The sequence below is a fragment of the Nelumbo nucifera genome, chromosome 6 (assembly GCF_055504915.1).
Source record: "Nelumbo nucifera cultivar China Antique chromosome 6, China Antique-T2T, whole genome shotgun sequence".
Lineage (NCBI taxonomy): Eukaryota > Viridiplantae > Streptophyta > Magnoliopsida > Proteales > Nelumbonaceae > Nelumbo > Nelumbo nucifera.
Window position 1 is genome coordinate 25,962,977 of NC_142654.1, and position 26,950 is coordinate 25,989,926.

General features: G+C 38.0%; 1 protein-coding gene and 1 non-coding gene across 4 annotated transcripts; one reads left to right on the forward strand and one right to left on the reverse strand.

Annotated features, from left to right (window-relative positions):
- The first annotated feature begins 542 nt into the window (after positions 1-542).
- On the forward strand, positions 543-17,233 carry LOC104598638 (uncharacterized). Of its 3 annotated transcripts, none has more exons than XM_010260806.3 (8): positions 543-755; positions 14,693-14,789; positions 14,876-14,989; positions 15,094-15,372; positions 15,467-15,580; positions 15,661-15,733; positions 15,835-15,903; positions 16,096-17,233. In XM_010260806.3, the coding sequence occupies exons 2-7, from the start codon at positions 14,727-14,729 to the stop codon at positions 15,870-15,872; spliced, it is 681 nt and encodes a 226-aa protein (XP_010259108.1). In that variant the 5' UTR covers positions 543-755; positions 14,693-14,726; the 3' UTR covers positions 15,873-15,903; positions 16,096-17,233. The 3 variants fall into 3 exon arrangements, 2 of the variants coding, with proteins under 2 accessions (XP_010259108.1, XP_010259106.1); XR_735412.3 differs by having other exon boundaries at positions 545-755; positions 15,835-15,975; XM_010260804.3 differs by lacking the exon at positions 16,096-17,233 and having other exon boundaries at positions 545-755; positions 15,835-16,077.
- A 1,294-nt stretch (positions 17,234-18,527) lies between these two features.
- On the reverse strand, positions 18,528-18,608 carry TRNAL-AAG (transfer RNA leucine (anticodon AAG)). Its single transcript has one exon. It is a non-coding gene; the product is annotated as a tRNA-Leu (tRNA).
- Positions 18,609-26,950: the final 8,342 nt, after the last annotated feature.

Consider the following 26,950-nt stretch of genomic DNA (forward strand, 5'->3'; position numbering starts at 1 on the left):
TAGCCAATAGGTGACAAAAGCATGAAATAGTTTTTCATTAGATAGAACAATGTTGACGGTAAATTGGCTAGAATCCCATAGGATCGATCCATAGCCCACTAGAGATCAAAACAAAAGGTTCCAACAATACTATTAGCACTAGGGCTAACTCTTGTCTCTGGAAGAGAGCAAATACCAGGTTTGTGGATTCTAACAAATTCTTAAACCTGGCGTCTAATACTAGGGCGTCCATCCAGCTTACAATTTTCATCTTCAAAGTTTTTATTTGCTGAGAACCCATGCCATCTCTTAAGTGCATGAACTAGGAATTCAGAGGATCGAATACCCCATTTTCCGTCTGCCCTTATGGTTATGGTTATGGGTGCTGGGTACAATAGGCACCAAGCCCGGCCCACTGTGGGCAGGGTTTCGGCTGCAATTCTCTGTCTCTCTGCGCTGCACATTTTAATGCGTTCGGTTTAGTTTCACACTTTCACACTTTCACAAGGGTCCGGGTCGTATAAACTATCATTGCCTAACTCGACTGTCATCATCCGGGTTATCCGGTTAGGGCGAGTAAGAAACTACCGTTGGGAGTGGCGGAACAATTTAAGAATTAACCGCAGCTTTCATCGGCCATCTCTGAGAAAGAAAAAGCCGAACGAATTTAAGGGTTAGGCTCGACCTTGACTTTCTCACTTTATCCACAGCAGTCCTGTTAGGAGAAGTGTTGCTGCGCTATCTTTTCCTTCTCTCCCCAGAACAACAAAGCAGAGGTACCGTTTTTTTTCTTTTCGCTCTCTCTCTCTCTCTCTCTTTCTCTCTCTATGTATATATATATAGTTTTGATTGGTTGAACTTCTTTTTTTTTTTTCAATTTAAATATCGTTCTCCATTTCAGTTTCAGTCAAATTCTTTACAGATTGCAGATGTACCCACTTTGGAACTATGACTTTTATTTGAACATCCAGTTTTTTTATGAACTTTACCTCCTTTTGTTATGATGGTCTCCTATAAAATCAGTGCAGAAACTATAAAAATGCCACCTTTAAGCTTGGATGAACTGATCACATACTTACCCAAATTGATTTTTTCACTGTTATTTCTTCCTTACGTTAGAATACACTTCTTTCACCTAATACAACTCGAGTTCATAGATTACATTTACAAAATTTAGAAGTTGTGAGTTTTGTTAGGAATCTTGCGTCATAAAGAACCTTTAGGATCGGCAATGGTCATTCTCCCAGTTAATGGAGTTTATCACAGCTTATTCAGGCGTTTCCGTAGCATTAAGTCACAGAGATTCCTGATTAGGTTAAATTCCAACAGGATGGGAAGTGCCTCATCACTGGCTCAGAAAATGATTTTATGCTTCCTACAATTGCAAATTGGTTTAGGAATCAGAAGGACCAAAATAGAGAGACAAGACATTTGTCAAGCGAGATTGACCATGAAGTTGATAAAATTAGTAGGATTCTAAAGAATAGGTTCTGGTAGCCAGTAGCTGTTATCCAAGCAATAACCCCGTTCTACCAACCTATTCTAAAGAATAGACTGATATCAATTTTAAAAATGACCATGGTTGACAAACTATTGAAAAGGTTGAGAATGGCTGTGGAGATTCCCCACAGAATCAAATTCTCTCTGGGCAACTATCATCACCAGTAAGTATGGGTTAAATGCAAATGGTTGGGACTGCAATCTCCAATCAAACCGATCAGGCGATCAGCTCTCTCTAATCCCTGGAAAGGTATTTCTGCTATTCACAACTTCTTTTTTTCTTTCATTAGATACAAGGTAGGTAACAGTAATAGAATAAAATTCTGGATGGATTTGTGGTGGAGCAACTCCACATTAAGGGTGCAACCATCTCCCAGTGCCTTCCCATATCCAGCAATGAAAGAAACCTAAACCTGAACTTCAGAAGACCCTTAAGGGATCTGGAGATCAGTGAGCTAACTGAACTCCTTTATCTTAGTGAAGCCTACATCTCCCCAAATTCCCAAGATTCCCGAGTCTGGAAACCCCACCCTGGAGGTGAGTTCTCGTCCAAGTCTTTCTTCGAAGCTCTGGTTGCAGATACTTGAGACAGTGATTTCCCTCACAAGAAGATCTGGTGCAAGGTTATACCCTCAAGAGTGAATTTCTTTGTTTGGGAGGCTTGTCTGCAGCGAGTGAACACCTGTGAGTTACTGCAGAAGAAAAATCTTGGAAGACTTTATATCTCCCCTCACACCTGTACACTATGCTTATGTGAAGGAGAGACAACAAAACACCTCTTCATACACTGCCAGGTGTCTAGCAGCATCTGGAACTTCTTTCTTCAGTTAGTTGGCTTCAGTTGGGTGGCTCCTAAGCATCTGCAGGAATAGGTGAGCAAGAGAGGTAAGACCTATTGGTTGATAATACAGCACGCTGTTCTTTGGGGAATTTGGGAGGAAAGAAACAATCGGCTGTTTGAAAATAGGTCCAAATCTAAAGGTGAACTGATCAGCCACATCTACCACTACTGCAACTTGTGGGCCTCTAGTTCAGAGGAGTTTACTGTAGTTAGTATCAATGATCTCATCAGCAACATATATAACTTCCTGGTTTCTTCCCCTCCTACCCCTCTCTCTACCAGAGCTCCTTTAGTTAGAAGGGAAGGAATCTGGACTCTCAGCTTTGATGGAAGTGCTTATGGTAACCCTGGAGCTGCCGGCAATGGAGGAATTCTAAGAGATGAGAATGGCCACACATGCTGGGTTTATAGTGGTCCGATTGGGATAGCTGACTTAACAAAGGAAGAAGTGTTAGCAGCTCTAACAGGGATTCGCCTAGTCAGCAAACTGGGCATCCAAAGCTTCTCAATTGAAGGTGACTCAGCCAATACTATAAGATGGTTGGAACAACAGGAAACTGGACGTTGGAGACTTGGTCACTTCCTATCAGAGGCAAGGGACCTCCTGGCTCCTTTGAATATTTCTCTAACCTGGATCTGAAGGGAACTAAATGCAATGGCAGATGGTCTAGCAAAATTAGGAGTTATTCTAGAGACTCTATACTGTGATTCCTGTCCTCCTGTGTAATTCTCAGGGGTCTTGCCCCTCCTTTGTATTTGTACACACTCTTGTGTACCTCTCCTTTCTTCAATAAAATTGTTAACATTTCTCAAAAAAATGATTGGAACTCAGCCTATGGTTCTTTAAGTGGGCCCACAGGAAAATAGGTGATAGACATTCAATGAACTCTTATGATCTAATGGTTGATGTTATTGGAAAATAAAAGCAGTTTAATGTTAAGTTGGAATTGGTTGAGGAAATGGTTCAATTGGGACGATTCACGATTGATCTTGTTGGTAGCACTAAGTTGGATCATGTGAAGGCATGCCGTAGCTAGCAAATAGACGGATGCAAGAGAAACCTTCCATCAAATAGAACAATTTGGTATGAGTAAGGACACTTCAGCTATGACATGCTCTTGGCCACATTATACAGGGAGGGAAATGATGAGCATGCATGGGTAGAATTTTTGGAGTTCAAAAATGACATACATCCAAATTATCATACTTTTAATATTTTGATACATCAATGGTGCAAAGCAAGGCAATTGGATAAGCCCAGTTGATTATGGAAGAGAGAGAAAATGTGGGTTTCATCTTTGTGTGCTTTCTTATATTAGTTTTTATTGTGGTGAAAAGGATTTCCACAAGTTTGATGCTGTTCTTGATGAGATGCAGTCCAAGGGTTTCTCTCCAAATGCCTTGACTTATACTATTATTATGCATTCTTTGGCAAAAGGCAGAGAAACCAATAGAAATCACTTTTTGTAAATCAGGATGAATTCCTTGTGAAGAGAAAGAAGAAGAAGATGAAGAGTTTCAACAATAGAGAAGAAAAGAGAGGAAAGAAAGAGTGGGATGTTAACCAGAATTGAATTAGTTTTGGCCGCCAACCCCTCATTATATTTTATACTTAACTTAAAAGAATGAAAGATTACAAGAATGCCCTTAGTAGGGCGGCTACTAAAGTAGCTGAATAGTCACAACTTAAAAAACATAAGCTAATGGGCCTAAAGCCCAACAACTTCCTAACTTAACAACTTAAAATAAGAACAAAACAACTGGGCCCAATAACTAGAAATCGACCCAACTCAACACTCCCCCTCGAGTTGGGAGTAAATGTCACACATTCCCAACTTGCGTAGATCATGCTCTTGTTCCTTGCAACACCTTTTGTGAGAACATCAGCAAGCTGCAGATCAGAAGCAATGTATGGGAGAAAAACTTCCCCAGAATTCACCCCTTCTCTGATGAAATGTCTATCCACTTCAATGTGCTTAGTCCAATCATGCTGAATTGGGTTATGGGCAATGTTAATTGCTGCCTGATTATCACAATACAACATCATAGGTTCTTCTGCCTGTACACCAATCTCTCCCAATAGGGAACGGATCTAGAGAAGTTCTGAAACTCCATGTGCCATGGCCTTGTATTCAGGTTCAGCACTTGATCTTGCCACCACTGTCCGTTTCTTACTCTTCCACCAAACAAGGTTACCCCCAACAAGGGTGCATACTCTTGAAGTAGATCTCCTGTCATCAAGGCATCCTGCCCAATCTGCATCTGTATAAGCCTCTAGTTTCAACTGTCCATGATCAACAAGCAATATGCCTCTGCCCGGGTGTCCCTTCAGATAAGCAAGAATCCTGTCAACAATCTCCCAATGCTGGACTTGTGGAGCATGCATGTATTGACTTACCACACACTGCATAGGAAATGTCTGGTCTTGTCATACACAAGTATAGCAGCCGCCCTGCAAGCTCTCTGATATCTCCCAATGTCTTTTACTGGCTCACCTTTTGATGCATTAATTCTGTGATTTTGATCAATAGGAGTACTGATTGCCTTTGTTTTAAGCTTCCCTGTTTCTTGAAGAAGATCCAAGACATACTTCCTCTGAGAGATAAAAATTCCATGTTTTGATCTTGCAACTTCAATGCCTAAGAAGTATCTAAGTTCTCCAAGATCCTTAATTTCAAATTCTTTGTGTAGATTATTCTTCAAACAATCAATCTCACTTAGATCATTCCCTATGACAACAATATCATCCACATAAACAATTAGGACTAACACCAAGGATCCCCTTCGCTTCACAAACAAGGTATGATCGGATTGAGTCTGAGTGTAGCCAAAAGCAACCAAGGCTTTCTTGAACCTGTCAAACCATGCTCTGGGAGATTGTTTCAAGCCATAAAGTGACTTCTTAAGGCTGCATACCTTTCCCTTTTTAGCATCATTGTAGAAGCTAGCAGGAAGATCCATATACACTTCCTCTTGTAGATCCCCATTTAGGAAAGCATTCTTCACATCAAGTTGAAACAGGGGCCAAGAGTATGTGGCAACAAGAGAAAGAAATATCCGAATAGAGGTCATCTTTGCAATTGGTGCAAAGGTCTTTAAGTAATCAATGCCATAGGTCTGTGTATACCCTTTTGCAACAAGTTTGGCCTTGTACCTTTCTATACTTCCATCTGCCTTATATTTTACTATGTAAACCCATTTGCATCCAACAGTCTCCTTGCCCTCTGGTAGGTCCACAATCTCCCATGTCTGATTCTTAATTAAAGCTTCCATCTCTTCCTTCATAGCTATTTTCCACTCAGGTTTGGAGAGAGTCTCATTGACACCCTTGGGTATAGACACAGAGTCAAGAGAGGAAAGAAAAGCACAATAGGAAGGAGAAAGTCCACTGTAGGATAAGTACTGTGAATCTGAAGGCAATAAGAAGGTCAAAGTTATCTATAACGGGATTAGTAGAACCAATGAGAACTAAAACAATAGAGGGATCAAGAGGAATACTTGAATTTGTGTCAGCTGAATCTGGAGTCTCCAAGGAACCGACAGGAAGTGATGTGAGTTCTGCTGCACTGGAATCAACCTCCCTGTGAAGTCTCTGTCGTGAGTAACGTTGAGAAGCAGGACGCAAGGGAGGTGGTAAGGTAGGTGACACAGGAGGATCAGGCACAGGAGTGAACATAGGGAATGGAACTGGGAGAGGGATAGACTGCTCAGTCACTTCCCCAAAACACTCCCCCGAGAAGGATTCTTCGAGAAGAAGTATGTGGACTAAAAAAAAGTGACATCCATAATAACATACTGACTCCCAGAGACTGGATCATAGTAGCAATACCCTTTCTGATTTTCTACATATCCAAGGAAGACACACTTCTTTGCCTTCGGGTCAAGCTTCGAGCGGTGAGGACCAAGGATATGTGCAAAGTAGACACACCCAAACACCCTGAGAGGAATATGAAACATCTCCCCTCAGGAAAAAGAAGACTGAATGGGGTGCTGAATCCAAGTATACGAGAGGGCACCCTGTTAATCAAATATACTGCCGTGAGATCTGCGTCACCCCAAAACTGAACTGGAATTGTAGATGTGATCACCATGCTTCTTGCAATTTCAACAATGTGTCTGTTCTTCCTTTTTGCAACACCATTCTGCTGTGGACTGTAGGAACAACTGTTCTGATGGACAACACCATATTCTAACAGATATGAAGCAAGGTGTTTTTCAAAATATTCCTTGGAATTGTCTGATCTGAACACCTTTATTCGTGTTCCAAACTGTGTTAGTACTATCTGATGAAATTGCCTTACCAAGGATTGTACCTCATCTCAGGATCTCATCAAGTAAACCCAAGAATATCGAGATAAATCATCCACAAATAAGAGAAAATATTGATAATCACCCATAGAAGGAACATAAGGTCTCCACACATCAGAATGAATAACATCAAAAGAAGAACACCTTTTATTACTAGCTTTAAAGGAATGTCTACAATGCTTTCTAAGTTGACAACCTTCACACTCCAGACTTGACAAACTAACAAACTCAAATAGCTTTGGAAACACAAGACTCACAGAAGGAAAAGGCAAATGACCCAAACGATTATGCCAAAGCATAATTTGACCCACAGACCCTAACTCACTATTTCTGCTGACATGATGATACTAATGAGGAGGAAGCACATCCAGGAGGTAGATTCCATTCACTTCACGGCCACTCCCAATCGTCCTCTTTGAATCTAGATCCTGCAAGATACAATGACCAGGAGAAAAAATTACTGAACAGTTCAAGTTTTTAATCAAACTACTAACAAATAACAAATTAGTGCTCAATCTAGGAACATGAAGGACAGAGGGAAGGGAAATGGAATCACCAATCTTGACAGACCCCTTCCCAGCAATGGGAACATGAGATCCATCAGCTGTGAAAGTCTCTGCCAGAACAAAGCTGGTAAGAGGAAAAAATGGTGGAGCTATGGGCCATGTGCTCTGAGGCTCCAGAATCTATAATCCAAGGAGGTCCCTCCTTACTTGAAGTAGAAACATAATTTGCAGTGGCATGTGAACTACCTGTGTGAGCAAAGGAAGTAGAATGAACTCCACCAGAACCACTTGTACCTTGCTGTCCGCCTATTGCTGAACTAGAACTGGCTGTATCCCGTTGGTTCAGAAACTTCCCATACCTCTCAAGTTTGGCCTTTATTGCAACAGCTGCAATAGACTCCAGAGCAGGTGTAGTAGGAGGGGCCGGAATGTCACCAGTGATTGTCATGTGAGTCTATTCGGCACAAGATGTGGATGAAGCTTCCAACAAGTATCTCTTGTGTGTTTAGGCTTCTTACAGTAGTCATAGATCAAATCTTTTTTGTCTTCCTTCTTGATTTCATTGCCACCCCGGTCTTCTCCACCTTGTTTAGGTCTCACAGTGCTAACCATGCCTGACTGATCAAACCTAGAATTTTTCATCATCACATTTCTCCTACTCTCCTCCCCTAACACAAAGGCATATGCCTGGGAGAGGGTAACACCGTCCCTGGAAAGAATGTGCTGTCTTGCAATATCATACTTGGGATTAAGGCCAGCAAGAAATTCAAATACCCTATACTTCTCTAGGTGTTTCTGTTAGGTAGCTGCATCCTTATTGGTTTCCCAAGCAAATGTCTCTAAATGGTCAATCTCCTGCCACAGGGTTTTAAGGGCTGAAAAGTAAACTGCAATAGGTCTATCTCCCTGCCTTGTAGCAATAATCTGATTTCTCAATTGATAAGTCCTAGCAACATTCTCCCTCTGTGAATAGGTTTTTGCAACCCCATCCCATATTTCCTTAGCTGTATTTGCCCAGAAAAAGTTTTTACTTATATGGGGCAGCATGGAATTACACAGCTAAGTCATCACCATATAGTTCTCTTGTACCCACCGGGAGCTATTAGTTTCGGGTTTCACTTCTTCACCAATGATATACCCTAACTTCCCACGAGCACTAATGGCCATCTTTGTAGATTCCAGCCCCGAAAAGGTCTCCAACACCTCCTCTCACTGGTCCTATTTCACTCCCGGGCTTGTTTTCAACTCCGTGACCATCCATACTTCTCAAAAGGTGCAAAGAAAATTACTGTAATATGCAAGAAGATCAAATTAAACACTTTTGGAACCAACGACACCTTTCTGGTGCCCTAGATGGTCCTCCCACAAAAGATTCCTTTTCTGCAGTACGGGAGAAGAGAAAGAAGAGGCAGCCGCTCTCTCCAGAAACCTCGCAAGACTTGAACCGCCCCCTACAGAAAACTCCAAGGAACCCTAAAAAATTAGGGCGCCACTTCCTAGGTCAAAATTGAAGAGTCCAACAGAAACAAGACTCTCCCTTTCTCCAGTTTTTCCTGATTTTGATGAGACAGGGCAAAACAGATTCACCAAAAAATCTAAAAACTGGGCTTACCTGAGATCTTTGATCAGGCTAGGCTCTTAAATCACCATGCAGTCGGCCGACCTAGGGCTGCATGAGAAAACAGCTCAAGGAACCTTCGACCTTGCTCTGATACCAAGTAGAAATCACTGTCAGTGTTTTAAAAGGTGTGGGAGGTGTATGCTTGGAGGCGAGCCTCCAGGCGAGGCGCTCCCAAAATGCCCCGAGGCGCAACCAAAATGCCCCGAGGCGTATGCCAGAGGCACTGACACCTTTGAGGCGTACGCCTCAGGTGCAAGAGGCGTACGCCTCTTGCGCTTTTCTCATGAGGCGGGCTAAAGGTGTACGCCTCTTGCGCCAAATGCATATCTGATATGAAAATACAGAAAAAAAAGAAAAAAGAAAAAAAAGGAAAGGAAAAGAAAAGAAAGGGAAAGAAAAGGAAAGGAAAGAGAAGAAAAAAAGAGAAAAGGAAAGAAAAGAAAAGTAAGGGAAGGGAAGAAAAGATAAGGGGAAAGAAAATGGTTTGCCCCTTGTCCCTTCGGCTGGGCGCTTCGCTCGCTCGCCTTTTCTTCGACAAGACCCCCCCTTTGAACTACTGTTATGCATCTTTATTCTTCTTAATATAAAAGATTTTTATTAAAAATAAAGAAAAAATGAGATCCCCCCTTCCTTTTCATCCTCCTCATAACCCCCCTCCTCTTAAGGAGGGTTACACCTCCTTGTGTTCGGGAGGCTTACGCCTCTTGCGTTCTGAATTACGCCTCACGCCTCTAGGTAGTGGAACGCCTTGCATCACGCCTCCGCGCTTTAAAACACTGATCACTGTTTGTACCTCCTTGTGTTCGGGAGGCTTATGCCTCTTGCGTTCTGAATTACGCCTCACGCCTCTAGGTAGTGGAACGCCTTGCGTCATGCCTCCGCGCTTTAAAACACTGATCACTGTTTGTAAATCAGGATGGATTCCTTGTGCAGAAAGAAGAAGAAGATGAAGAGTTTCAGTAGTAGAGAAGAAAAGAGAGGAAAGAAAGAGTGGGATGTTAACCAGAATTGAATTAGTTCTGGCCGCCAACCCCTCATTATATTTTATACTTAACTTAAAAGAATGAAAGATTACAAGAATGCCCTTAGTAGGGCGGCTACTAAAGTAGCTGAATAGTCACAACTTAAAAAAAACATAAGCTAATGGGCCTAAAGCCCAACAACTTCCTAACTTAACAACTTAAAATAAGAACAAAACAACTGGGCCCAATAACTAGAAATTGGCCCAACTCAACAAAACCAATGAATCATTAGAAGTTTATCAAAGGATACAGAGGAATGGTTGTATTCCAATGCTTCTTTCTACAACTCTTTGATTTACATCCTAAGTTGGAAGCCTGGAATTTGGAAGGCTTAACGATGGTTGTGAAGCATGTGAGGAGATGTCAAAGCATGGAGCCATGGATTTACTCTCAAGTGTAACAACTTATTATACTATGATCTTGGCTGCTTGTAAGCATTCACAAAGAAGAAAATGCTCCAAAGCTTGTTCAGCAAATAGAGGATTGCTTCTGCAAGCCTGATCTCAAAATGTCTGCCCCTATATTTAAGATGCATTGTAGAGAGAATTGGATGAAAGTCATTTTCAATATATTAGATGTTATAATTAAAATATCTATCAAAGAAAAAAAAAGAAATGATGTAATGTTTAAAAAGGACATCAGCTTTGAACTTGGGACCTGCACTGTCTTGATGCATGGACTATGTACAAATGAGAAGCTACATCTAACCTGTGTCTTTTTGAGGAAATAGGGTAGAAAGAAATGGTTCCTAAGTACAGCAAGTATGCAATGCTGGTGGAGAAACTTTACAGAATGAACATGAACAAGGCAAAAGAAAGGATTGAGCAATTGACAGCACAGGGAAAAAGTGTGGAACATTCTCTTCATTGCTTTGAGATGTATATTAAGCTTCAGAACATAGTTTTCAAGGCACCAAGGCGAGGACAGGGTAGGTGCTTTGTTGCCTAGTTTCCTAAGTGAGGTGACGGAGTTTTTTTTTTTTTTTTTTAATTAAAATCATGAATTCTACAGTAATTCCCTAGGTTCCATAGCAACCACCAACCAGTTTTCACTTGAAATTCTCTATAACCTTCAATGTTAGATCATAGAAAATCAACATATTCATGAGAAGATAAAGAAAAAAGAAAGAAAATTCAGAAAATGTAGGGGCTGAGCCCCTATTTTTGTCCTAGGAAAAGAAGAAATGGGTTGATTGGACAAAATCTTAAGTTCTTCCTTGCTCATTATTTTAGGTTCTAAGTTCTTGAGAGTTCAAGACATCATACACCAACATGTGTGTTGATTGAACCATAACAAATAAGAAAATAATAAAAAGAAACTAGTTTATAAATCTACAAAATGAATAATTTAGTTTAATAATATCTATTTTATTATTATAATCTAAAAAATATACAAAATATTTCACAGCGCCATGTACAAAATAGCTTGGTGTTTAAGTGAAGGAACCCTCCATGGTGCCTTGTTGTCTAGGCATCACCTTAACAACTATGCTTCAGAATGGGTAGGTTGATTTGTTTGCAGTCATCAAGTTGTGTGTTTTACTCTCCCTGAATTTTATTGTGAATAATTTATACATGCATGCATTGGTATCTTTTCTGAATATGCATTGTTCCTGAACAATACAGTGTTCTTTGCCTGGAATCTGTATGTTTGTCTGCCACTTGGATTTGCTACTAACAGAGTTAACACTAAACACAATCTCTTTTTGATCAATGACTGTCAAATTTATTAGTTATAAAGCAAAAAAGTCCATTTATGTACAGGTGTTCTTTTTATAAGGAGTCTCATCTCTATTATTTAATCTTCTTTTTCTTTTCCTTACAACTGTGACCAAAACATTTGTTCTCTCCCCACCCCTTGCTTTGCTAGAGCATCAGCCAAGCTATTATGGGCTTCCCTTGGAATCCAATGAACCCTCACATCTCCATATCTCTGTTCAGCTACCTGAACCTTTTTACTTCATTAGTGTAGGAACAGAAAGCAGCCTCACTTTTTTACACTATCCTACCATCAATTTTGAATCTCCTTCAATAATGATCTTTTTTTTTGACCAACAAATGATTTCATTAAAGATGAAGATTAAAGTTAATACAATTGTTGAAGATACAAACACCCTTTGGTAGCATTCAATAATGAACTTTTCCACATCCATTTCCTCTGTTTTTTGCAAACCTTCCATAATATCCATAATTTCAGCCCTTATGGAATCTCCTACTCTTATTGGGTTCAAGAAGAAAGCAACAATCTGACCTTCCTCATTTCTGAAGGTCTAGACACAACCATTTGAAAAATGGGTATTAAAAAGAAGAAACAAACAGCATCTGAAAATGCATTCTGACATGGAACTGCCTTATTAGTTAAGGAAAGCCTAGAGATAACAGCAACCTAAATTTTCCTGTTGTTATCGCATTTTATTCTCTCTCCTAAAAAGGTAGAGATGAAAGAAAATTTATCAGGCTTCCTTCCCCTTTTAATATCTATCTCTCTGCTAGTCAACTACTGGGCTAAAAAAGGGCTATCATTCAATGATATTACTAGTTATCTGTAGTCTTGGGAGGGTACACTGTATAGGGACTTACTAAGCTGTGCATCCAATATCTATCTGCCAGTTAGATCTTGGTAATGATTTGTGATATATTTTATGGTCTTGAGGACCTTTTTTTTTAATAGCACCGTTAATTAATAACTTCCCCTTGAGGTGACTTGACAAGGGATTAAATCTTTTCTTGTTAGTCAATTTGGTCTTCTCTGTATGAAGCAACAACCACTCTTCAACTTTAACATTGATGTCATAGAAAGTAGAGAGAGAGACAACAGGAGTGGTGTATTCAGGTTCAAATCACTAGAAGCGTATGAATTGTCCAAATGACTGGATATTCTTTTACCAGAATGAATACTTGAAATCCCATAAGGGAACTAACTAAACTAAGGCCTTTTTTCATCCTACTGTTTGATGGAATAAGGGCAATATTCATGCTTGAAGGACTAGATGACATGATTGCAAGGAACAGTTTATCTGGGCTTGAAAAACTGCATTCAAGAGAAGATCAGTGGCACAGTCACTACTGTTGTTGTTCTGCCTTATATTGACATTACAGAAACTGTTAGAAGGGAATGGAAGAGATGAAATTTGAGCTTAGATTTTGCACAGAATAAAGTACTTTGGTCTGTTATAAGATATGATGCCCAGATGCAGATGCGGACACAGTGGATATGGGAAATGGGGATATGACTCTCTGCTTTCATACCTAGTTTTTGAAGTTGAATGCCATTTCTCAAGACTTATGTTGCCATATTTAATTAAATTTCCAATATGTACAGATTTTTTTAATAGTATAATTTGTTAAAGATTACTATTTTATATATTTTAGAAGTGTTATCTGTGCAGTATCTGGTATCATATACATTGCTACACTAGGCATGTATAGGGCATCTGGGTATCATAAGTTACCAGCATGAAAAAATGTTAGAACTTTAATGAGTTGAAATTGCTGGATCATCTAACTAGTGTAGGGATAATATTTAAGGACATTAGGTACTTGATTGAACTAGGAAGTGGAGTGGGTTCAGGTTGAGGAGTCAAAGAAGTGATTAGGTAATTTTTATACTTTTCTGTATATAATCGAATAGGTAATAATATTATTATTTTTCTCTATAATTCCTTTTCTTGATTTTTTTTTATGCACAGTCGCACAACAAACAGAAGATACTACCATTCTCTCTCTCTCTCTCTCTATGAACCAACTTAGAAGAAGATAAAATGGTGAAATTAATGATAAAGATAAGTTAAGAAATCACTTTTTAATCTTGTCAATGAGATGAACCTCTTACCAGGCATGTTCTCCCTTAAATCAAATCTAATTATTTGAATGAACTCAACTCATTTAAGCCTTGTCTCAACTACATTAAGTTGGCTAAATGAATCTTGTACTGCCATTCCACTCTGTTCAGTTCGTATCAACTTCCTAGCATGAGCACAAAATGACTCTGGCAAAAGTTTTAATGCCACCTGCCAACTTGACACAACTCTCCTTTATCTGGGTTTGGGATCAGCAGTGCAAAACAAGCTCACACTGGCAAAATTAACTGTCAGAATGATGGTGATCCAATTTTTCTATGGACAGTGGATGCTACTATCTTCCTATTCTGAGATAGGCATACCAATACTTTGCCAATGCACTAGCCTAAAATTCATTATTTTGTTATTGGAAGGGTACATTCTATTTGAATGTATGCTTTTCTTCTTAATGCCCTCATTCTGGCTGAAGGGAAATGTTCTGCATTTGAGTTGATCTAAAACCTAGGAGGTATGCTTCACAAGTATTTTGAATTAATGTTTTTAAAACTGTCCTGTAAATAGAACCAATTTTGCATCCAGGTGGCAGTTCAGCGGCTCAACTGTCTGGTTCAAATGCATCAACTCATGACATCATAATTAAATAATAAAAATATAAAAATACAAAAAAAGAAATTACAGATTCTTTTTTGAAAAATTGGACAGATCTCTAATATTATATATTCATTATATTAAATAAAAATAAATGTGATAAATAAGAATTATTTTTGTAGAAAAATCATTTTCTTTTACTTCAACATTCTCTTAGATTTCAGAGGTGAAGGTTTAACATGTAGATCTAGATCTAAGTTTTGTTCGTAAGTCAGATAAGAATTCCCATTTATCGGCTTAAAGATTGTTAATTGTGACAAGTATTGATGTTTTAATTTTTTGCTACATATTGGTGTTTGTGCCCTGACATACTGCACTGTGGTTGCATATATTTTATTTATTATGATTAGATTGCTCATGAACAACAGAAAATAAACAGTCAATTGACAGTACAAATTTATGGGCTTCTCTGCATTTCTTGTTTGCTTGATCCTTTCATCAAGTAATAGTTCTCCATGGTGACTGCAGTCAGAGACATCCATTTTGAACTGAACTCTTCGTTATGGAGATTGATCAGAATGTAAAAGACCATTCCCTTGTTCTCTTGAAGCAGGGTGCAGAAGCTGTAAGCGAATTTCATTTTTTTCTCTACTTCCAAGAACTTGACTTTGACACACACCTGCTTCTAATGCTTGTTTTTGCCTTTTGCAGAGAGTATACGAGTCAACTTTTGTAGGAAGGAGGTCAATTATCAAGGAACGTTTCTCAAAGAAGTATAGGCATCCGATATTAGACTCAAAAATTATCCTTAAACGCTTGAATGCGGTTAGTTTCTTTCAAGAGAGTTGGTTTCAACCGATGTAGTTTCTATTCCTAGAATCTATGAGTTGGTACATGGTCAACTTGTCATGGTTCTATCTTCATTGCAGGAGGCTCGGTGCATGACAAAAGCAAGACGACTTGGTGTTTCCACACCAGTACTGTATGCTGTTGACCCTGTACTACATACCCTAACATTTGAATATGTAGAGGGTCCCTCTGTTAAAGACATATTTCTTGGCTTTGGTTTGCATGGTGTTGTCGAGGAAAGAATGGAAAACATTGCAACACAGATTGGTGATGCAGTTGGGAAATTACATGATGGTGGCCTGATTCATGGTGACCTGACAACATCAAATATGTTAATCCGAAGTGGTACCAATCAACTGGTGAGCTCTTGGATCCTGCCTTCCACATTTTCACACACATTCAAACCTTAAAAATCGTGTTAGTTGTTATTCTTTGACCCTGCTGTTATGTCAGGTCCTCATTGACTTTGGTCTGAGCTTCACATCAACTCTTCCAGAAGACAAGGCAGTTGACTTATATGTACTTGAGAGAGCTTTGCTGTCAATGCATTCCTTATGCGGGAATGTGGTATGTCCAGCAGGCCTCTTTCTCTGTTTTTCTTATTTCCATATAAATATCAAGATCCTCATAGTTTGCCTTTTGGACAGATGGATCAGATACTGGCTGCTTACAGGAAATCATCGAAGCAGTGGTCATCCACATTGAACAAGTTAGCTCAAGGTGCAGCTCTATTATTTATTTTCTCCACATTTGAAAATGGTTGCTCATTGTTTTTATCTCAATCTTACTGGTTTCATTTTCTTTTCTAAAATATTTTACAGTGCGACAAAGAGGTCGAAAGCGCACCATGGTTGGATGAATCCTCAGTGATTGAAGAATATAAAATAACAGTATGTCAGATAGGAGAAATGCCATTACAGATCAATGAAGACTACAATATATTTTTATTCAAAGCAATATTTGTGAGCATATTTTGTACAAACGATATCTTTCTCTGTGTTTTCTTTTTGTTTAAATTTTACCTTTTATTATGGAATCTAGGGCATCATACTTGAGTAGTAAAATTATCTCCACTTGTGCAGCTAAAACTTGCCTGGGGGTGTTCAAGGCATCCTCTAAATCGGCTAGCATCTTCTTCACTTCTGTATCTCAACCGGCTAGCATCTTCTTCTACAGGACAGAGAAGAGTTAAGGCATAAAAAAAGGCCCACAGATGTGTGATCATCAACAAAAAGAGGGATCAATGAGTTCAGAGTTTGCAGTCTCATTACGCTGTTCTTGATATCCCAACTAAGTTTTTCAAAAGAAAAACATTCTCATTTGCATTTGCCTGCTTGTGCGGCAAAAAAGGTTCCTCAATCTGAGAATCCAAGACTACCAGCAAACTTTCAACACTTTTTGACTTGGCGACTTAATTCCACATCAAGTTCTGAGACAATTATTCTTCTTCTATAAAGTTTTTATGATGACCTTCCCAATTCCCATGCTTTGCAGCATATGCCACCAAAACATCATTTAAAAATGGTTGCAGGCAATACCTCAGATTCCAGCATACTTAACCTGGATCAAACCATCCTAATTCCAAATAGAACACTCTTATCGTGGTCTTATCCACTTGGGTAGATCACACATCTGTGGGCCTAATTCCACATCCTAATTCCAAATAGACCACTCAAATAGTCAAACCAACCTAATTCCGATTATCCAGTATCTCCAAAACGAGTCATATAGCTCAAATAACATCTTCCCATGGCTTGATCTGTCTCCTATTAATAAAAGCTACAAGATATATTCCCTTAAAAAGCATATTAGAAGAGTAGTGAATGCATCGTTTTTCTCCTTTGCAGAGAAATGCCACTCTGTAATCAAACAAACAGCATTTCTCCTTCTATTGGACGACAGAGTGTACCACTATCGACTCCATGAAAATTTCAGTCAGGCCCTGCCACAGAAAATCATTGAGGTATTATCAAACTGTACTAGATCAGTAGAGAATTAGAGATGAAACATGAAAGCTATTCAATGCTGTATTACACTTCAAGCCAAACTACATGACAGAGAGATGCAGTTTCCAGGTCTGAAGCTTGTTTCTCATCTTCGATGACTAGCTTCTGACGGTTATTTATGTTCAGCATTGTAGAGATGGCAAGGTGGTCGTAGATGTTTTATTGGAAAACTTCCTGAGCAAAACCCATGGTAATGGAGTTATTTTTCAATTTAGGGAGACTCCACAAGAAGGGACGAAGCTCTTGCTAACTTTGAAGGCAAAGAGAGTGTACGTGAGAACGATGGAGCTCTACAATAAAACAATTTATTATTCCTAACAACACCCAATTTTCTCATGGAGCTCTACAATAAACAACACACAATTCTACAATAAGGGGGTGTTTGGTTCACGGGAATAGACATTTGGAATCAGAATTAGAATGGGCCATTTTGATTCCAACTGTTTGATTGGGTGGAATTAGAATCCCATTCCCATTCCAGTTGGAATGGCATTCCCCATTTGAGGGAATGGCCATTCTGGGAATAAAGTCTCATTCCAGTTTATACCAATTCTGATTTCAATTCCTGTCTTAATCAAACAGACTATGGGAATAGACCATTTCGATTCCAATTCTGATTCTGATTGCTTTGGACCTGTCTTAATAAAAGAGGGAAAATTTGTCACGGATAATCTACCTGCCTAGCAGATTGCTTTGGACCAAAAGCCAAGCACCAACCAAAACTTCAATTCTTGAAGCTAAGCACCTCTGAGATGAATTTATACAAAGAAATTACAGAATGCAGTTCACATACAATTTTACCTGAAGTGGTATTAATAGTATCTCCCAATATAAACCTTAAGCAAATTGAGAGAGAGAGAGAGTTTTAGCCAGTCACTGATACTGTTCTTTTGTTTACAAAAATGGCTTTTCAGTCGTCAAGAGTCAGGAGTCAGGTAATCAAACCATACACCTAAATCATAAGCCATTTTTCTCGAGTCATATCCGCATGGGAAATTGGGACCCCAATCAAAAAAAAAAAAGGCAAGTTCCAAACGAACTGGGCCTAGAAGAGTAGCTTCAAAGCAATTCCTTTCTCCCATTTGCTAAAATAACCTGAAGCCGCTCAGGCCTCCCTAACCAGATCCATAAAACCTGGAATCCAGGATGAGAAGCCCACGTATGAAAATGTTTGCCTCCTCATTCCTGTCTTTGAAGGCTTCATGTTCCCATGTGACATGACATTATATCACATGGGACCTTAACTCTTAAATATTACATACTCCGTTGGTCCCACTTTGATCGTTTGAATTCCATGGGCCCCACAAGATCCGTCGGTTGTTGTAATAATCTATTAAAGTGGGGGCCCCTTTGCTTTGTACTAGCAGCAACTACGTTTGCGCACGCAATTCCATCGTAATATTCCTTAGGTCCCACATGATCCCTCGGGCCTTTATTTTCGTGGACCCCCACTGGATCGGCCGGCAACCAGAAGCCATCTAAATAACATTACGTGAAAACGACAATATTGTTGAGAGTGGGATTTGAACCCACGCCCTTGCGGACCAAAACCTTAATCTGGCGCCTTAGACCAACTCGGCCATTTCAACTTCAATGGCAGATTTAAATTATAAAGAATCTAATTGCTTCCATAAATTCCAGACAACCATTCTAAAAATATTGGTGGAAAATATGAACTACGCAAAAGCTTGGGTCTAGAGACATGGAAACCATTAGATCATTCTTGAGCCTCAACTTCCATCTGTTTTCGATGATGAAAACCAATTACCATTCAATGGGTCCTACCTTGAAGATTAATTGATCCAAGTTAACCTAATTTTTTTATCCATAATTTGTGTTTTAAAGCAAATACTTCGAATATGGCCAACGGTCCTAATGAGACTCTTTGAAAGCTTTGAAATTGATTTGCTAAACTCAATAAAACTTAGGTTAGAATTAAGTGGGTTTGATCGAGTTTAGACTAGTTATTTAGGTTTGAAAAATCATCTTACTAATGCTTTTCAGATCTATCTTTAATTTGGACTTTACTCAGGCTTTATAGTCCAATATAAAAAAAAAATAGAACAAAAAAAAGAATTTATGGAAATGTTTTTACATAATACATAAATATATATACTTTTCGTACATAATATGTGTCTTACAAGCTGAAGGGACTCTAGAAGAGCTAAGGGAAGATTGAAAAGTACTTGGGTAGAAGTAATAATGCCCCACTTGGTTGGCGAGAATAGGGGTTTGGAATTGGAATCAGAATGGGCTATTCCAATTCCAACTGTTTGATTGGGTGGAATTGAAATTCCATTCCCATTTCTGTTGGAATGGCCATTCCCTGCCCCTCACTTGGGAATGAAATCTTATTCTTGCTAATTCTAATTTCTACTCTTATTCTTGTCTGAATCAAATATATTATGAGAATAAACCATTCCAATTCTGATTCTGGAGGATTTTGATAACTTCAAATCAAACAGATGCTAATTTTGAACTTCTGATAGAATACAAATGTACCCAAAATTTTTGCATCACTATGAAAACACTTAATGCAAACATAAAAGAAGAGCTTACAGAAGGCTTCCTTGTCTCTCATGCGCTTTTAAGAAATAGTCTGTGGAGGCCCAAATGAGATAGATGCATAATTAGGGTTCCTAGTGGATATTAGAAAAGTGCATTATATAATAATATAATTTCAGAGGCGACATTCATGGATACAGAAAGTTTGATGAGACGATCATGACCGCCTCTGTAGCGTGCAGAAAGGTCGATGGGAGTTTGAAGCAGATTTTTAGGTTTTAGTGATTAGAGCTATAGTTTTATCAAACACCATCTAAGATCAATCCTGGCCTGAGACTAGATATTTAGGCTCATCCACTGATTTTGGGCTTGTCTAAACGATGATTATAAGCACTATGTTCAAGATGAGGCCAGCCCAAATGCACCCCAAATTTGTGCGTGAGAGACATGGGCGTCCATGTATCTAACCCAGCTCATGTATTCAATTCCTGTGCACAAAAGACCAAATCCTGGAACAATTTATTTTAATTATTTACCCACATTTTTTTTTTCATACTTTGACATGATCTGCGGCAAAATGCTTCATCTGAGAGACTGTGATTGATGCAATCCTTTTAATTTGAACAATTTCGAGTTGTTTAAAGTAAAATATAATCATCGCCACATTGACAATAAACCTAAAAACAGGTTCTATTTTCTCTGTTGAAATCCTTAAATGGTCCCAATTCCGATTTAATAATTATTTTAGTAGGATAGTTTCATATCCACTATGTTCCACTTGTGCATTCAAATGCCCCTGCAACTTGGCCAATGCCATTTCCAACAAGTTCATTTATATCCAAACACATTATTTTATTTTTTGTTTGTATTGGCTACATTAAGGCTGTGTTTGATTTAAAGGAAAAAGTAGAAAAATCTTTACAAACTTTGTCCCTATCTTTTCCTTCAAACCAAACATAACCTTAGTTTCAATTATCTTCTTGTATTGTGCCAAATTAATTTATGGCAAATACTATAGTGCAGCCATGAAAGCTAGTTATGTATGGTAAAGCTAAATAGCCAACCACCCCATGAATTTACTAAGCTATCCACTTGTAATTCAAGGTTTTTATAGTTGATTGGCTCAATCTTGACTTTATGGTGTGGAGGAATTACTCTTTATTTAAAGATTTATTTAGAATTACCCATTTGAGTTGGTATGTATTTACTTGGATGTATATTATAGCTCATTCCAAACTTATTATCTACATTATATATCCACAAGACACATAAATGAGAACATACAAGTATGATAGATGTTTTGGATGTGTGGTTGTGATGTATCTTGTGGGTAAGTGCTGATAAGATTCTCATGGATAGAACTCGTTTTCAACCTAAACTATTAAGTCTTAACATTGAATTTTTCCCAAAGGCTCAGTTTGGAAGGAGTACAAATATAAATATGTATAATGTAAATACATACAAAATGATACAAAATATAAGGTTTTACACTCTACATATTTGCATTTGTATTTCTTCCAAACTTAACCAAAGTGTCTCCCTCTCTTTCTCTTTCTCAATGAATAATCCCCTATAAAATATCAATTTGTAACTTAATTATCAAGTCAATGAATACACGTCCCTTTTCACAGCCATAACCTTTAATTAAATAATAAGTCAATAAAGTATATTTGGTGAAAACAATTGGCAATGTTCAATGAGGGAGTACTAAAAAAATGAGTAATTCGTTAAAATCATAGTGTGAACCTTTTTCTAAATAAATGGCAATTGTCCAATTTTAGAAACAAACATTTACAAAAGAAAATAAGGAAGCCTAATATACTTATATAAATAATGAACAAAGTAAATGTTTATAACTCATTCGAGATATCAGATCACACTGAGAATCCAAAATTAATTAATAATGAAGATGGACCAAATTTCAGAAGGTGATTAATCCAATTTTAGATATAAATCTCTTTATGTTATCTTTGGGTAGGCTTGCTTACCAACTAACTTTATTTAAAATACCCATTATGATCTCATCAGGATATCCTGGTTGCAAGAATTCTAATGTGGGTCTCACTGGAAGTGTACTTAGGGATCAGGGTTCCCACCACTAAATGGGGCCCAATCAATAATCTTAACCATACAAAAGAAAGTTGACCACAACCACAAAAAGAAAAAACAAAGGAGATTATTGATTAAGGTTCTCGTTTTGCAAAGAGGTTAGACAGACCAAAGCAAAAGACCAATTAAAGAACCTGAAGAAATAATCTCATGATGAACTTTGTGCCAAACACTTAATTGTTCTTAATTAGGTGAAACAAATTAATCTATTGTTGTTCTAAATTAAAATTTCTCTGCTACTTGTTGGTCAATACGTTTTTGGATAACCTTGCTAGTATTAGTATATAATTAATCCAATCAGTTCAAAAAAAAAAAATAAATAAAAAAGAAAAATTAATAGCTTTGTTGTAATTAAGCTGCAATTAGGCAGCAGGATCCTCTCTTAAAGCAGTGCCTATCACGGGTGTAACTTGGGTTGGATTTTTTTTCCGAAATTCGAATGAAATCAACCCAAAAACCCGAACCTAAAGCAGTGTGAAATGCTAACTCGAACCAACCCGAATTTCAACTCTAGTACATTTCAAGGATACAGTTCCCTTGTTGCCATTCATGAACTACAGAAGTTCTTGAACCGATTACAACTTTGGTTTTTCTTCTGTTTGGTGGAATGAGCTCTTAATATATCTTTTAAGAGACAGAAATTCGATAAAAGACTCAAGTGGGTGAATGATGAAGGCAAGATTGTACGAAGTAACCATCAAGAGGCCCCAGATGAAAGAGAGGCTAGCTGGAGCTAGTCCATCACTCTGGTCTCTCTTTCAAGGAAGATAAGATCGTGGTGAATCATAGACAAAGAGTTGGGTGATTTGATGGGCGACGTGGAGATGATAAAGAGACGATTGTGACAACAATGTTTTCACTCACTCCTCAAGGAGAGGGAGGTCGATCGGTAGGATAACAATTCCATTACTGTGTTATTATCTGTATTTCTGCATATTCAATTTTAATTCTGTATGAAGATTCACTGTCCTATGGTCTGTTGGCTTTCGATATGCTGTGTCCAGTGTCCACCTTGCTGTCGAGTATGCAGGCTCAGGCTTTGGTCTGACCGAGCATCCGTATGGCTGGCTTAGCTCGTTTAGTGGGGCGAGTCTGGTCTGACCAATCGGCTGATGGTGGTCCACTGGTCCTCGCCCTAGGGATTTTGAAAAATAACAAGGTTATTATTATTTAAAACTCCTCTTTACTTTTTTTATTTATCCTGACTTAAAATCTCTGAAGACCCTCCTGTTAGATATCTACTGTTACGAGATGAACGTTTTTTTTTATAAATTTATTACATTACCCCTCCCTTTAAGTTTTTTTTAGGAATAAAAACTAGAAAAGACCTGTGCAATACATGGGCTGGTGTTAAAAAGGCTGCTTTTGAAAACGATGTAAATAAGTGTGAATGTAAATATGTAGAGTGTAAAATGGTTGATATAAATTGTAAAATTGGGTTAGTTTTATACTGACAAATTTATCTTCTTACCAAATAGACTTTTAGCTGTAATGGATGTAAACATGAATTACAATAAAGTATATGTTTTTTTTTTTTTTTTTTTAATTTATCAAAGCCCACATGAATGTAAATTTATTTATTTTATTGATATACTTTTACATCTTATTATCAATGTAAATGTGCATTGATCTCTCATTTGTCAATGCATAAATGTAATGTTACCAAACACAGACAAAAGTAAAAAGAGTGCAAATTTACCTTGGGATTTACACTCTATTTGCATCATTTCCAAAAACAGCCAAAGATATCCATTTTACATTCATTTTTTGCACCTGTTTTTCAAACAAGTAATCTACAAAAATCGGGGTTAATTTGATCATTAAAAGAAATCAATAGCTCAATTGAACAATTTCTATTAATGGTCGCTGACATTGATTTGAGTTAATGGAAAGTAAGTTTTAGAGAACAAAAAATCTTTGATAAGAGGAATAGAGGATACACGGAGGTTTAGAAAATTCAGGGTAAGTTTATGAGAAATGGGAAAAGTGAAAGGGAGTTTTTGATAATAACCCAAAATAAAAGTTAAAGACTTAAAGGTCTTCTCTGGTCCGTTTGGTTCACTTCTGAAATCAGAATCAGACTCGGAATCACTCTCAGAATTGGAATTGGAATTAAAATTGAAGTTCCATAGTCTGTTTGGTTCAAATAGGAATTGGAATTATGGTTCAAAGTATCGATACGATACATCTAATACGAAACGTATCGTATCATATCTTTTGAAAAAGATACGATCCAAAACGCTTGTTTTCAGGTGTTTCGAACCCCCAATTTTTTTAATAATAAAAAGCATGCTAAAAGCTTCCCAAAAACCAAAAAGTAAAAACAAAAAACAAAAAAAAAAATAAAGTTTCGGCTGAGGGAATGTCTATTCCCTTAAATGAGGGAATTCATTCCACCAAAAATGAAAATGGAATTTCAATTCTGCCCAACCAAATGGTTGAAATTAGAATGGACCCTATTCCAACCAATCATTCTGATTCTGATTCTAGACCCTTATTCCCACGAACCAAACGATCCTTTTAAGTTCTCTGTAGTCCCATATCATTGTCATCAGCTACGTGAATTGATTGGACCGGTTCATGCAGTTGAGTTTGATCACTGTGATGATACCCAAAACTTTAGAGACCCATCCATTCCTTTCCACGTAGTAGTCTGAGTCCAGGTCAGTAGGTCCAGTTGTCGGTCCCGTCCTCATTCCTCAGTCTAAAGAAATTTTCTGGTCCTAGGTCAAAAATCAGTGTTGCTATAGAAGAGCGTGTCCTACAAAGAAAAAGTAGTCTATAGATCGGATGGCAGCGAAATTGCTTTTTACATTGATCTCCGACAAAAGAAGATATCTTTGGTGGGATCCAGTGAAAGGTGGATCCTTGATCCTGCATGCGTGACACGTGTCCAAACATCTAATCCGAATACGTAAACTGTAATTGGTGTACAAGATGACAAATGTTAGAACTTAGTAGAAGAGAGACACAAGCTATAGTGTATAGAGAGAAGTAATAGTTCAAAATAGAAGCAAAGGGAAGGAGGGGGGGCAAAGGTGCTTTGAACATATTTTTTTCAGTGCCAGAGGTGAAGAAAATGACACAAGAAGAAAGCCCTTACAAAAGGAGGAAAAGCAAAAAATAATTAAAAGCCCAAACAACACCTGAAATGGGTAGAACCGTATAGAAGAAAAGGGAGTAAAAGTTGAGAGCCAAGCAAAGAGATGGGTTTCATTTCATTGTTTCAAAGCTGAAAAGCAAAAGCCAACAGAACCCCGCTCTTCCCTACTCTCCAAGAGAGAGAAGATACTTTGCTCAAAGTACAAATCAAAGATCTCCCTTTGACTGCCTCGTGATCATGATTTTGAGATATTTTCCTTTTGATTATTGGACGACGGCATTTTCTTATTGACACGTGGCAAAAGAGAAATGGCCAACGGGCTTTTTAGCAATTGTTTAAGCTAATAAGGTAGGAGTTTTGTGTATTAAGCAATCACAGAGAAATCTCAGAGTCACAGTGTGCTTACAATTCAAGGTTCTTATCACTATGTGGCCCATAGGCCCCACACCAAATCGATGGGCCTGAACGCTCGTGATCTACATGCTTCATTTCCTATAATAGTGATGGTAGATAGAAGCCATAGTAGTCAAAACCAGTCCATTGACTCAGAGTTAACTCACTGCTTCTCAAATGAGTAAGAAATGGGTGTGCACTGTAGAGTAATGTGCCAGGAGCAAGTTGAGCCATGTCCCATGTGATCAAGTTCTCAATTCTCATGGTGGGTCAGTGTTGTCAGGCTTGGAAGGAACGTAAAACCGTTTCCATTTAGTCCACTGAGTCACGGGTTGAACGGTCCGGCCTTTCTGGTTCCATTGTTCAACTCGCTCAAAAAAAATTATAATACATAGCTTTTATTATGAATCTTTAACAATATAATAATATTGATGTTTTGTATCATTGCCCTTTTCTTAGACAATGGCCATGTCTTAGAATTTAGTAAAGTAATTCCGGTCTTATGTATATTTTATATCGTTATTTAGTACCACTGGACCTGTTTATGGGTTTTGGGCTCGGGCTTTAGGCCAAGTTCGTTCAATTTTTGATAAAAGTTAAGGCTCAGTTTGGAAGGAGTAGAGTACAAAACCTTGCATTTTGTAGGTATTTGAACTGTATATAGTTATATTTATACTCCTTCCAAACTGAGCATAGGTTCAAGCCCAACCCATAAACAGATGTAAGCGCCACATAGGCAAAAAGGTGAAAACATGGTTCCTATAAAATTAAAATGACATATTTGTCTAAAAATTATTCACATAGAATTTAAATCATTTAGTATTGCTTAAAATATTTTGAAAATGTTCAACCAAACAAGAAAAAAATGAGAAAAAGAACAAAAGTCCTATATGGTGGTGACATAACAAATGTGTATCCAAAACCATCAATTAAAAATGGAGCACAAAGACTGTTTGACTGACATTTCTGGTCCAAACGGTTTGATCATATGCTCAAATCCAAGCCTAACAACAGTGTTCAGGGTTTTTTTCAAAGACTCAACAGACCATTTTATTGGCCAAATTAATGCAAGAAAGGAAATAACAGGGAGAGATGCCCTGAATGTTTGTTAAGCTGAAAAAATTGATGGTATAGATAGATGGCTTAGATTGGTTTTCTAAGCTATAATCTGACGGTTGATGCACCACATGGTGTATAATCCATAGAAGAGGGGGATGGGAATTGGGATTCATATATTCATCATGTCTTTATGGAATCCAAACAAATGCTGTCCCCCTAACAAAAAGGATTTCAAATGTAGGGCCACCTCTCTTGCTCTTTAGATACCAAATTACCCTAATAGGGCCCCATTACTCTTTACTTGATACAACTCTTCACCTTTTTACATGCTTGCTGTAGTATTATTCTAACTTGGCTTTTCTCTCATTGCTTCAAAACGATTCCTAAGTAAGACCCACAACATTTAAGGGAAGCCAAACAAAGACATTTATTGATTCTAGAATTCATACAAAAAGCAAATTCCCTTGCCAACTTATAATGCTTATATTGATTTTAACCCATTGGAATTCGATGGCCCTGACATGGACATAACTCAAAAACTCATGTGGGAGTCTACGCGTTAAACATTTAAACGTTGGTAAGCAGAATTGACAGGAGAGGCCACTTTTGCTTACTAATGCCCATGTCCCTCCACAGCCACAAATGATGATCCACAGCTATAATAAAGCTTTTGGGTTAGGCAATTACAGATTACAGTGACCTACATAAGTCTTAATTACCCCTTAATTGGGACCCATTTGGACTATGATGGTAGTGGAAGCT

Coding starts and splice junctions, on each gene's coding strand:
- LOC104598638 (XM_010260806.3), top strand. CDS start 14,727: ATGGAGATTGATCAGAATGTAAAAGACCATTCCCTTGTTCTCTTGAAG. Junction 15,373..15,466: donor GAAGTGGTACCAATCAACTG/GTGAGCTCTTGG, acceptor CTGTTATGTCAG/GTCCTCATTGACTTTGGTCT. Junction 15,734..15,834: donor ATTGAACAAGTTAGCTCAAG/GTGCAGCTCTAT, acceptor AATATTTTACAG/TGCGACAAAGAGGTCGAAAG.